This window comes from Neoarius graeffei, chromosome 18 (assembly GCF_027579695.1).
Source record: "Neoarius graeffei isolate fNeoGra1 chromosome 18, fNeoGra1.pri, whole genome shotgun sequence".
Lineage (NCBI taxonomy): Eukaryota > Metazoa > Chordata > Actinopteri > Siluriformes > Ariidae > Neoarius > Neoarius graeffei.
Window position 1 is genome coordinate 63400408 of NC_083586.1, and position 12996 is coordinate 63413403.

General features: G+C 42.6%; 1 protein-coding gene across 1 annotated transcript in view; it reads right to left on the minus strand.

Moving 5' to 3' along the window:
* Positions 1-3966: 3966 nt before the first annotated feature.
* LOC132866441 (complement C3-like) overlaps positions 3967-12996 on the minus strand; it is a 70707-nt gene continuing 61677 nt past the window's right edge. The window contains exons 37-41 of the mRNA XM_060899201.1: positions 9782-9877; positions 7411-7491; positions 7153-7236; positions 4424-4562; positions 3967-4291 (exon numbers count right to left, since the gene is read on the minus strand). Of these exons, the coding sequence (XP_060755184.1) occupies positions 4150-4291; positions 4424-4562; positions 7153-7236; positions 7411-7491; positions 9782-9877 (542 nt within the window). The 3' untranslated portion in view covers positions 3967-4149. The remainder of the gene's footprint in view (positions 4292-4423; positions 4563-7152; positions 7237-7410; positions 7492-9781; positions 9878-12996) is intronic.

The window sequence follows — 12996 nt, forward strand, 5'->3', positions numbered from 1 at the left end:
TCATGATATGTTCAAAGTCTTTGCAATTTTACACTGTCGAACTCCTTTCTGATATTGCTCCACTATTTGTCGGCGCAGAATTAGGGGGATTGGTGATCCTCTTCCCATCTTTACTTCTGAGAGCCGCTGCCACTCCAAGATGCTCTTTTTATACCCAGTCATGTTAATGACCTATTGCCAATTGACCTAATGAGCTGCAATTTGGTCCTCCAGCTGTTCCTTTTTTGTACCTTTAACTTTTCCAGCCTCTTATTGCCCCTGTCCCAACTTTTTTGAGATGTGTTGCTGTCACGAAATTTCAAATGAGCCAATATTTGGCATGAAATTTCAAAATGTCTCACTTTCGACATTTGATATGTTGTCTATGTTCTATTGTGAATACAATATCAGTTTTTGCGATTTGTAAATTATTGCATTCCATTTTTATTTACAATTTGTACTTTGTCCCAACTTTTTTGGAATCGGGGTTGTATAATATTTGTGTCTCATTTATTTAACTGGGTTCTCTTTATCTACTATTAGGACTTGTGTGAAAATCTGATGTTGTTTTAGGTCATATTTATGCAGAAATATAGACAATTCTAAAGGGTTCACAAACTTTCAAGCACCACTGTATATCAGGTGACAATCCAGATTCAATCCAAATTGCTTGAAACTCATCTCATCTCATCTCATTATCTCTAGCCGCTTTATCCTTCTACAGGGTCGCAGGCAAGCTGGAGCCTATCCCAGCTGACTACGGGCGAAAGGCGGGGTACACCCTGGACAAGTCGCCAGGTCATCACAGGGCTGACACATAGACACAGACAACCATTCACACTCACATTCACACCTACGGTCAATTTAGAGTCACCAGTTAACCTAACCTGCATGTCTTTGGACTGTGGGGGAAACCGGAGCACCCGGAGGAAACCCACGCGGACACGGGGAGAACATGCAAACTCCACACAGAAAGGCCCTCGCCGGCCCCGGGGCTCGAACCCAGGACCTTCTTGCTGTGAGGCGACAGCGCTAACCACTACACCACCGTGCCGCCCTGCTTGAAACTGCTCTCATTGAATTCAGAATTGAATGCAGAACAACAGACTTTTTACAGAATTAAAATGTTTATTTGTTCTTGAGATATTACAAATCAAAGATTGAAAAAAAGACTTAATTTTTATTAAACAGCTGTAATATTCTGTCTGAGGATCACATGGTCCAACATGGGCCTCATTAACTAATGAGATCAAATGGTTTTTCTTCATAACTTTTCTATTTTTCAAGATATTTACATGGAAATTGGCAGGAAGATAGATAGTTGTATCCTAAATACAAACTTTGGAAATTTAGTAAGAACAAATTATATAAATTAGTATTTAATTCAGGGTGGCACGGTGGTGTAGTGGTTAGCGCTGTCGCCTCACAGCAAGAAGGTCCGGGTTCGAGCCCCGTGGCCGGCGAGGGCCTTTCTGTGCGGAGTTTGCATGTTCTCCCCGTGTCTGCATGGGTTTCCTCCGGGTGCTCCGGTTTCCCCCACAGTCCAAAGACATGCAGGTTAGGTTAACTGGTGACTCTAAATTGACCGTAGGTGTGAATGTGAGTGTGAATGGTTGTCTGTGTCTATGTGTCAGCCCTGTGATGACCTGGCGACTTGTCCAGGGTGTGCCCCACCTTTCGCCTGTAGTCAGCTGGGATAGGCTCCAGCTTGCCTGCGACCCTGTAGAACAGGATAAAGCGGCTACAGATAATGAGATGAGATGAGTATTTAATTCACACTAATTATGCTAATTAGGTAAAACCATTAAATTGGTAGGCGGCACGGTGGTGTAGTGGTTAGCGCTGTCGCCTCACAGCAAGAAGGTCCTGGGTTCGAGCCCCGGGGCCGGCGAGGGCCTTTCTGTGTGGAGTTTGCATGTTCTCCCCGTGTCCGCGTGGGTTTCCTCCGGGTGCTCCGGTTTCCCCCACAGTCCAAAGACATGCAGGTTAGGTTAACTGGTGACTCTAAATTGACCGTAGGTGTGAATGTGAGTGTGAATGGTTGTCTGTGTCTATGTGTCAGCCCTGTGATGACCTGGCGACTTGTCCAGGGTGTACTCCGCCTTTCGCCCGTAGTCAGCTGGGATAGGCTCCAGCTTGCCTGCGACCCTGTAGAAGGATAAAGCGGCTAGAGATAATGAGATGAGATGAGATTAAATTGGTACACCCAATAAAAAAGGAATAAAAGATTATTTTCAATCCCCTCTTTGTGCTCTGTAGGCCTTTGTATTTCTCAGTAGGGCCTACTAGTGTTTATATGAAAGAATATAAATGATCATTTCAATTATTATTCACAGCTTTCAAGGCGAACCTCAAAAAAACAAAACTGTCTGATCCACATCCAATAAACAATTCACATTAACTGAACTGAAATCGACACTCGCGTTTCTGACTCCCATTTTTTTTATTTCATTATGACCACTAAGATCTCAATATTTTTCACAAAAACAACTCCAGTTCTATTCTAAAATAGTGATTTATTTACAGGAATAAGTTTGATTAAAAAAAAAAAATAAGTAGGTAAAGCTCTGAAAACTCACTTCAAAGTCTCCCGTGAATCAGAACATCAAAACTAGCAGAGGGAAAATTTTGATGAATCCTTCATCAGAAACAGTGAGATCGAGAGAACATCCCTATAAAAGTGATCTGATTGATATTGACGAGTAATCCAGTGGAAAACCGATCAGGAGAGAGAGAGAGCGAGCCTGACTGCTTTCCCATCACTCAAAAAGAAAAGCACCGGCAGTTTCCTGACGTCCCGCGAGCAGAGTTTTTACTCTGTTGTACCGACTTCAACCTGCTGTTACTCCCAAAGTACTGAACAGATCTTAACCAGATACATTTCTTTAGAAAGCAGGGATTATAAGATTTTTAATGACAGAAAATATTCAAGAGTTAAGCAATAACAGGTTTGGAAACTTAGATGAGCATCTCATATATTTCTCTCTCTGTCATATATTTGGCAAAGTTTATTCTAGACATGGAAACCTGACCACTTTATTAGGAACACTCATCCATCCACCTGCAGTTCTCTAAATCAGCCGATCCCTTGATGCATAAAATCATGCAGAATCAAATCATGAGCTTCAGTTAATGTTCACGATGTTCAAGCATCAGAATGGGAAAAATTGTGATCTCACAGTGAAGTGTGACTTTCTTTCACTGTCGCATGGGTGTTGGTTTGAGCCAGATGAGTATTTTTGGTTTGAGTATTTCAGAAACTGCTGATCTCCTCCTGGGGTTTTCACACACAACAGTCTGTAGAGTTTACACAGAATGGTGCCAAAAACAACCATCCAGTGAGAGAGCGACAGTTCTGTGGGTGGAAACAAATGCCTTGTAGATCAGAGAGGGTCAGAGGAAAATGGACAGGTTTGAGGTGGTTCGAGCTTTTTTGCGAGGAAGGACATAGTAACTCATATAATCACTCTTTTTACAACCGTGGTGAGCAGAAAAGCATCTCAAAATGCAACAGAAAACAGAAGAACACACTGGGTTCCACTCCTGCAGCCAAGAACAGGGATCTTAGAATCAACAAGTTCCTATTAAAGTGGCCGGTGAGTGGATATTCTCAATATTTCTAGGCGAGAGATATTTTGGGAAAGAAATATCACTGCTTACAGTTTATAACTTTATAACAAGCCTTGTATGTTACTGTTTTCTTCTGAAACGTCTGGTTTTAATTTGTGTTCTTGTGTGTGTTAATATTAATATTATTAATACCATTCATCCTGATCCAGGTTGTGTATCGTCATAGTAAATGCATCACATCATAATGAAAGGACCATGAACGGTTATATTTGTCGAATATGAGCGTGACTGTCATTTTAATATCGGCTTTGATCAAATTGCAGAAAGTACATTGTGACAAAGGTTACAAACCACCCAGCTATGCTGTATAATATGCTGTACCGCTAATTCAACAAACGTTAAAAACACGCAACAGGATCACAGGTAGACAGTTTATTCAATATTTTCCTTTTAGAGATCACAGACAGCTTTTACATTTTCAAATAAATGTGAGGATGGATACTTTGCAAGGGTGAGTGCCAAGAGTAAATTCGCTGTCACAGCAAGAGAAAAGAAATTTAGAAAGTTGTACAGAAAAAATAAAATAAAATGAATCAGTATTTATGTAGTGCATCCAAATTCGGTAAGGCTTTGAGCCAGTGCAGAGATACCGATGAATTTGTTTCTGTATTCCTCAGTTTGACCTTCTTCGTTTGTGGGCCAATATTCAATCCAAGTCTGCTCACCCAAGATGTACTGCAACCTGACAACAGCAAATGATACAAATCAGGGTCCAATCATACAGATAACGTCATGATCATGCATAGCTGAAAACTCCAGAGAGCTGAGCACAGAGAATTTTGTGATTTGGTGATTAGCTGATGAGTTTACATACTTTCCATCTTGGTCTGCTGGTAGGTCAATACTGTTGCCCATGATGAGGTAGCGCTTGCCTACTTCGAATCCAAAAGACTCCCTGCAGTTTGGATGACCCAGGAAGCGCCTCTGTTTTTCACGTACGTTTTGGTCGGAACCTGGATCAAACACATCAAACACCTGATCTTAAGAAACATGCTGGAAGTAGGTTCCTCCAGGCTTGTAGTACTCGAGTCCGACTTGTGCCCTAATTTTAAGGACTTGTGACTTGACTTGGACTTGAGCACTGATGACTCGGACTCGTGAATTACCGTAACTGCATTCGGACTCAGAAATTGGAGACGAGGACTGATTTTTTTCTTTATTTTTTTGTAACATGCCATAATAATTTGGCAGAAGATATTTATATCTATATTAATTTTTATACTAATTTTGTGCAAGAGAATGCACATTCACCTGTTCATATGCCATGTTCAGGAACAAACTAACGTTAATGGCGTTAAAATGCCTGGAGAGACGCCCCTAGGATTGTCTGCTTTGCTTCTACAGACTTCTCATGCAGTGGGAAAAAATGCACTGCTATGTGTTCCATATGTAGAAGAACTATCGAGGAGATGGCGGGGACAACTCGAACTTCAATCGTCATTTGGTAAGACTCCACCCAGAGAAGGAAGTGACATGCTATGTTCATTGCCCTGTTGATAGTGGGGCTTGCTTGTTGAGCACTGAACTAGCAAGTGTTTAGGAATGAATTCAGCCCAAGAGTCTGACAGATACACATCTGCAGAAATATTTTCACTAATTTTACCAGATCGTGACGGATTTTCACAGGGACATAGAGCGCGCTGAGCCTTTTCCAAAGAGGGCAGCCACGGTCCACTATGACCGTGGCTTGACCCGTTATTCTCCTCTGAAGACCTTTGCGAGCACGGCTTGCCGAAAACTTTAATGAGCCCTGGCTCCAGCCACATGTGATTTAAATTCATAACTCACTCAGTGACTGAAAGTCCTAGCACCTCCCCGAGACCTTTCAAAACAGCCCAGGCATGGCCTGCTGTGACCACGGCTCGGCCCTTTATTTGCACCGAATTTCAAATCTTGAGCTCTTTCTGGAGCATTTTATTGGTTTGACCTAGATTCTTTGTCTCAGATCACATTATACAAAGCATCGTGAGAATACAGGTTATTAGGTCAGGTCAGCATCACCACTTACCACAGGTGGTTGGATCCTGAGCCATTGGTCTGTTGGTTGAGTGTGGCTGTAGCCCATGTAGATGGCTAGCAGTAAGGTAAATAAACGAGCCGTGACCGATGCCAATGGTGCACATATATTTTTGACGGATGCATGTGCATCGGTTGCATCCGTCCCTGAGTACTAACCCTCTCTCATGTTATTTGCCCTGTTGATAGTGGGCAGCACATGCTAAGCGATGAACAAGCTTTCTGTCTGTAGCCTATTAACTAAAATGGGGCAGTCGAACAGTAACGTTAGTCCAACACAGTAGCAGAGATGCTTTCACATAAAGGCAGCAACAGCCACCGTCAAATGGTGTGGTTGGAGTCTTGTTCTCAGACTCAACTTGGATCAATCGTGGACTCGACTCAGACTTGAATTGAAATTTTTTTAATGACTTGGACTTGACTCAGACTTGAACACTGGGGACTCGAGACTGGACTCCGACTCGAGGTTCAGTGACTCGACCACAACACTGGCTGTGGCCAACCACTTCAATGAGTATTTGACTTCTACTGCCTCCAAGTTGGTAGCGAATTTGCAATCGGAGCCAAATGCTTTTGACAGTCTGAGTAACAGCCACCATCAAATGATGCAGTTGGAGTCTTGTTCTCAGACCCGACTTGGACTCTCCTCGAAATTTTCTTTAATGGCTTGGACTTGAACACTGGTGACTCGAGACTGGACTTGGACTCGAGGTTTAGTGATTCAACTACAACACTGGGCTACTCTAAGTGGCAACATCTAACTTCTGATGGGATCTAAAACTTAATTGCTTGAAATTAATTTATGGGAATCCAAACTGTCCCAAGTCTCCCCAGTCTCCCCTATCATTATCTGTACCTAACACACACACAGAAATAAAATAAATTCATCCATCCGTTATCTGTAGCCGCTTATCCTGTACAGGGTCGTGGGCAAGCTGGAGCCTATCCCAGCTGATTATGGGTGAGAGGCGGGGTACATCCTGGACAAGTCACCAGATCATCACAGGGCTGACACACAGAGACACACAACCATTCACACCTACAGTCAATTTAGAGCCACCAATTATCCTAACCTGCATGTCTTTGGACTGTGGGGGAAACCGGAGCACCCGGACGAAACCCATGTAGACACGGGGAGAACATGCAAACGCCACACAGAAAGGGCCCTGTTGGCCACTGGGCTTGAACCCAGAACCTTCTTGCTGTGAGGTGACAGTGCTAAACACTACACCACCGTGCTGCAACAAAATAAATTCAGCATTTCCAAATCTTTTTGTAAATTTAGCCAAATTTGTTTGGTTGGTTTGACTTACAACTTTGGTTTTTGACACAACTTCACAGAAAGATTGATAAATGAGGCCCAACAGTGTGGAAGGTCTCCAATACAATGAGGTCCTGTTATCTCATACTTTATCGCAGCTCCAGTTCCGTATATCCCATCGTTCCATGCATTTAATGTGGATGTAATGATGTTAGTGATGCACATTACTGTGATCGACTGTCATACAGATGAATAGTAAGACATACCTTCTTTCAGGACCTCTTCAATCTTCACGTCATAGAAATCTATGTTTGGGCTGAAGTCCGTTTTCACTACTTGGACTTTATATACTGCAAAATACATGTATTAAAACAATATATTATTTAATATTTTTTCTGTTCATGATTATTTATTTTGCAAAGATTTGATTTATTACATATTAAAGCACGCCATGAATATAGTGACCGAGAACTGTGTGCAGATAGCATGCTTATCTGTGTCTGAATCTGGTTGTCAGTGTTTACCATAATCCAAGCCGGCTTCACAAGCTCTTTTCTCCCGGTCTTCCTCATTGATACGCTGTTTCTTCTGGATACTGCAGTTTTCTGCGGCAGGAGATATAGAACATTTCTCTCTTACACACTTGAACAAATATGCAACAAACAAGCAAACAAACAAATAAACAATGTACTTAAATGTTTAAGCAACTTTACTGCTATTTTCATTTATACACATACACACACTAGCAGGTTACATGGCGTTGCCTGGGTTTTGCAAAATTCTGGGTTGCCCCCAGACTTCCATGTCAAATTTGGTGACGATCCATCAAGAAATAGTGATGTTAACCCAAGACAAACAAAAATCCAAACATCCACCATGCAGGGGCCCACCAGGGACCCCCTGGGGCCAAAATATGGAATTTCTGAGCTCTGCCAAATCTCTTATACCTACTTGCCAAATTTGGTGAAAATCTGTCAAGAATTGGTGATGTTAGCTCAAGACAAACAAACAAACAAACAAACAAACAAACTTTGCAGCTTAATTTATATATATATATATATATATATATATATATATATATATATATATATATATACACACACACACACACACACACACACACACACACAGTGGTGCTTGAAAGTTTGTGAACCCTTTAGAATTTTCTATATTTCTGCATAAATATGACCTAAAACATCATCAGATTTTCACACAAGTCCTAAAAGTAGATAAAGAGAACCCAGTTAAACAAATGACACAAAAATATTATACTTGGTCATTTATTTATTGAGGAAAATGATCCAAGATGACATATCTGTGAGTGGCAAATGTATGTGAACCTCTAGGATTAGCAGTTAAATTTGAAGGTGAAATTAGAGTCAGGTGTTTTCAATCAATGGGATGACAATCAGGTGTGAGTGGGCACCCTGTTTTATTTAAATAACAGGGATCTATCAAAGTCTGATCTTCACAACACATGTTTGTGGAAGTGTATCATGGCACGAACAAAGGAGATTTCTGAGGACCTCAGAAAAAAACATTGTTGATGCGCATCAGGCTGGAAAATGTTACAAAACCATCTCTAAAGAGTTTGGACTCCACCAATCCACAGTCAGACAGATTGTGTAAAAATGGAGGAAATTCAAGGCCATTGTTACCCTCCCCAGGAGTGGTTGACCAACAAAGATCACTCCAAGAGCAAGGTGTTTAATAGTCAGCAAGGTCTCAAAGGATCCCAGGGTAATTTCTAAGCAACTGAAGGCCTCTCTCACATTGGCTAATGTTAATGTTCATGAGTCCACCATCAGGAGAACACTGAACAACAGTGGTGTGCATGGCAGGGTTGCAAGGAGAAAGCCACTGCTCTCTAAAAAGAACATTGCTGCTCATCTGCAGTTTGCTAAAGATCATGTGGACAAGTCAGAAGGCTATTGGAAAAAAGTTTTGTGGACAGATGAGACCAAAATAGAACTTTTTGGTTTAAATGAGAAACATTGTTTGGAGAAAGGAAAACACTGCATTCCAGCATAAGAACCTTATTCCATCTGTGAAATGTGATGGTGGTAGTATCATGGTTTGGGCCTGTTTTGCTGCATCTGGGCCAGAATGGCTTGCCATCATTAATAGAACAATGAATTCTGAATTATACCAGTGAATTCTAAAGGAAAATGTCAGGACATCTGTCCATGAACTGAATCTCAAGAGAAGGTGGGTCATGCAGCAAGACAACGACCCTAAGCGCACAAGTCGTTCTACCAAAGAACGGTTAAAGAAGAATAAAGTTAATATTTTGGAATGGCCAAGTCAAAGTCCTGACCTTAATCCAATGGAAATGTTGTGGAAGGACCTGAAGCGAGCAGTTCATGTGAGGAAACCCACCAACATCCCAGAGTTGAAGCTGTTCTGTACGGAGGAATGGGCTAAAATTCCTCCAAACCGGTGTGCAGGACTGATTAACAGTTACCGCAAACGTTTAGTTGCAGTTATTGCTGCATAAGGGGGTCACACCAGATACTGACAGCAAAGGTTCACATACTTTTGCCACTCACAGATATGTAATATTGGATCATTTTCCTCAGTAAATAAATGACCAAGTATAATATTTTTGTCTCATTTGTTTAACTGGGTTCTCTTTATCTACTTTTAGGACTTGTGTGAAAATCTGATGATGTTTTAGGTCATATTTATGCAGAAATATAGAAAATTCTAAAGGGTTTACAAACCTTCAAGCACCACTGTGTAATATATCTATATATAAATAACATGCAATTAGCTTTTGAAATCTGATCCATTATTTAAAACTGTCATTATAATCTTTCATGAGGATTCCAGACATATTAAACCTGATTCACTTAGTTTTTATTGATTGAATTTGTCAGATGTAAATGTGTGTACCTTCAGCACACTGGCACAGACCCTCCTGGTCTTTGCACAATCTGTTCAAGGCTCCATCTTTCTTTACAGGATGGTAGTATTTCACACATTTTTCCCCTACAAAGAACACAAGATCAAGTTTGACGTTTGGTATGTGCACAAAATGCTTGTTGTAAAGCTGAGGTACTCTACAGATGTGCAAAACAAAATATATACAGTACATGAGACGATGAGAGGGGAGGAAAACTAATTGAATCAAGAAAAGCAGAGGGGATTACAGTATGTACAAATACAATATATAAAATATGCAGAATATATGAGGCAGACTGGTTGGTATAGTTCATATATAAGTAGCTAAAGTGCAGATCATAACTGTAGATGGTGGAATATGTGCAGTCACAGTATATGAACAAGAGTGTCAATGGTAGTAATATAAATCGTAGTTGTGTGCAATGTGTAGTGTCTGGTCCATCATCTGTAGGTGTAGATGAGCAATGAAGCAGCAGTAACATATAGATTTAGGCACTGCCTAAAAGTGGAGCTCCCATCTGTTTCTGGGTTGTAGAATTTTCTTATATCATAGCCAGCCTCTTTTGTTTTATTTCTTTACTGGCTATAACACGAGCCACTAGGCAGTGTGCATGACTGGTAATTACTAACACTGGCCACTATGCGGTGTTTAGGACTGGTAATTACTAACACTGGCCACTAGGCGGTGTGTCAGCTCATTATCTCTAGCCACTTTATCCTTCTACAGGGTCGCAGGCAAGCTGGATCCTATCCCAGCTGACTACGGGCGAAAGGCGGGGTACACCCTGGACAAGTCACCAGGTCATCACAGGGCTGACACATATGGCGCTTTTCCACTACAAACGCGGCTGAGCCGTGCCGTGCTGAGTTGAGCTGAGTCAAGCTGAGCGGGGCTGTTGGAGTTGCATTTTGACTACAACCGCGCTGAACCGTGCTGGCTGGAAGTGGGTGGACACATTGGGTGGAGTTAGCGAAAGTGGGTGGACGTCATGTGATGTCGTTAAGCAGTGCAAACAGTGACATCAGTGACAGTGGCGGAACAAGTCAGAGCCGGGCCGGGGGCGGGGCAAATGACCGGGCACTTTATTAAAGCTTATCATAACATCATTTTAGGCTACAAAATGTCCGCAACTGCGGTGTTTACCAATTTCAACACTACCGGGTGCAACTATGTTATTTAGTACATCAAGTCCTTCAAACGAACATGTAACTCAGAAACAAAAAACATTAGGATACTGTACATGGCTCATAATAAAACATCAATAGCCTATACTGCGCACATTATTTGAAGGGCATACGAATGAGCGCTCAGAGGTTGCAACGGTGACAGGAAGAGTCAGAAATAAAAGGAGGGCGGTGCAAACCTCACTGAATGCACTGTGTTTACCAATTTCAACACTACGGGGTGCAACTATGTTATTTTGTACATTAAGTCCTTCAAACGAACATGTAACTCAAACAAAAAAACATTAGGCGACATACTGTACATGGCTCATAATAAAACATCAATAGCCTACTGCGCGCATTATTTGAAGGGCATACGACGAGCCTTGCGCTCTGCGAACTCGTCCACGATGCTCTGTATGTCACTGATTCAGTGATCTTTTCAGCGGTAGTCTCACGACCCGGATAGTAAACAATAAACATGGAGGACATGGAGTCGTTAGTGTTGCTGGTCTTGGTGCTGTGGCTTGTTGTCACCGACAACGCCAACAGATACTGGCAAGAGCGTATAGATGAGGCGAGGCGCATAAGGCTTCATAATTCTCGTAATTCGTAATTCTTCTCCTTCCGGGTTTACGGTGTTTACAGATCCCAGCGCGCTGGCGGGGCGTGTGTGGGCATGTGAGGACACTCCTCCTCACCAATCAGTGCACAGGGGAGTGTCTGCTCACGCCCCCAGCCTCACTCGGCACGGTTTGGCTCGCTTCAGCCCCACTCCAAAACGGTGCGAGTTTTAGGGGCTAAGCAGGGCTGAAGCGAGCTGAGTCGTGCTGGTTTTTGGTAGTCGAAACACGAGCCGTGTCGGGCTGAAGTGAGCTGAAGCGAGCTGAAGTGAGCTGAAAAAGGGTAGTGGAAAAGGGCCATTAGACACAGACAACCATTCACACTCACATTCACACCTACGGTCAATTTAGAGTCACCAGTTAACCTAACCTGCATGTCTTTGGACTGTGGGGGAAACCGGAGCACCCGGAGGAAACCCACGCGGACACGGGGAGAACATGTAAACTCCGCACAGAAAGGCCCTTGTCGGCCATGGGGCTTGAACCCGGACCTTCTTGCTGTGAGGCGACAGTGCTAACCACTACACCACCATGCTGCCCCTAGGCGGTGTGTATGATTGGTAATTACTATAACACTGGTATGGTGTCAGGCACGCACAGGACCGAAACCATCAGCAAACAACTCGATGGGTTTCTTTATGTATCCACACTCTATGCCTATGGGGCTCCGCTCACGTGGGCCTTTGGCCTGCGCAGGGGCTCCGCTACAAAGAAGCATAAACAGATGTCACACTAAATTAGATATTATATTACACTATACACCGATCAGCCATAACATTATACCCACTGACAGGTGAAGAAATGAATAACATTGATTATCTCATTACAATGGCACCGGTCAAGGGGTGGATATATTAAGTCATTTCTCGAACTTGATATGTTGGAAGCAGGAAAAATGGGCAAGCGTAAGGATCTGAGTGAGTTTGACGAATTGCGATGGCGAGATAACTGGGTCTGAGCATCTCCAAAAATTTTTTTTTCTGTTTCCGGTTAAGAGTACACTGTGCGCATTTTGGTTACTAGTTCTCACCAGATCTTTTTATTTTTCTTATTTCCTCTTTGTTTTTCTTTTTGTGTTTGTATAGTTTGATATTTGTTGTTTGTTTGAATGTTTTGTCTGCCAGTTGTGGTGTAGCTCCAGACCCAGTTTTGGGCATCGGTTTCCTTCGGGCCTTGGTAAGCCATGAGTGATGCCTGTGCTCCTCGCTATGGACTGCAGTGAGCTCGTTTCTCTTTTCAACATCAGGGTTATCCAGCGATCCGTGCAGCAGTGCCTCTGTGCTTGGTGTGGTGTTCCGAGCGATGTTGCTCGGTGGCGTCGTGGTGTCTGTGCAGGTGGTTCGGGACGTGCAGGCACTCTGTACAGCAGTGCTTCTGTGCTCACTTTGTGGATCTGTGGCACGGTATTCCAACTGATGT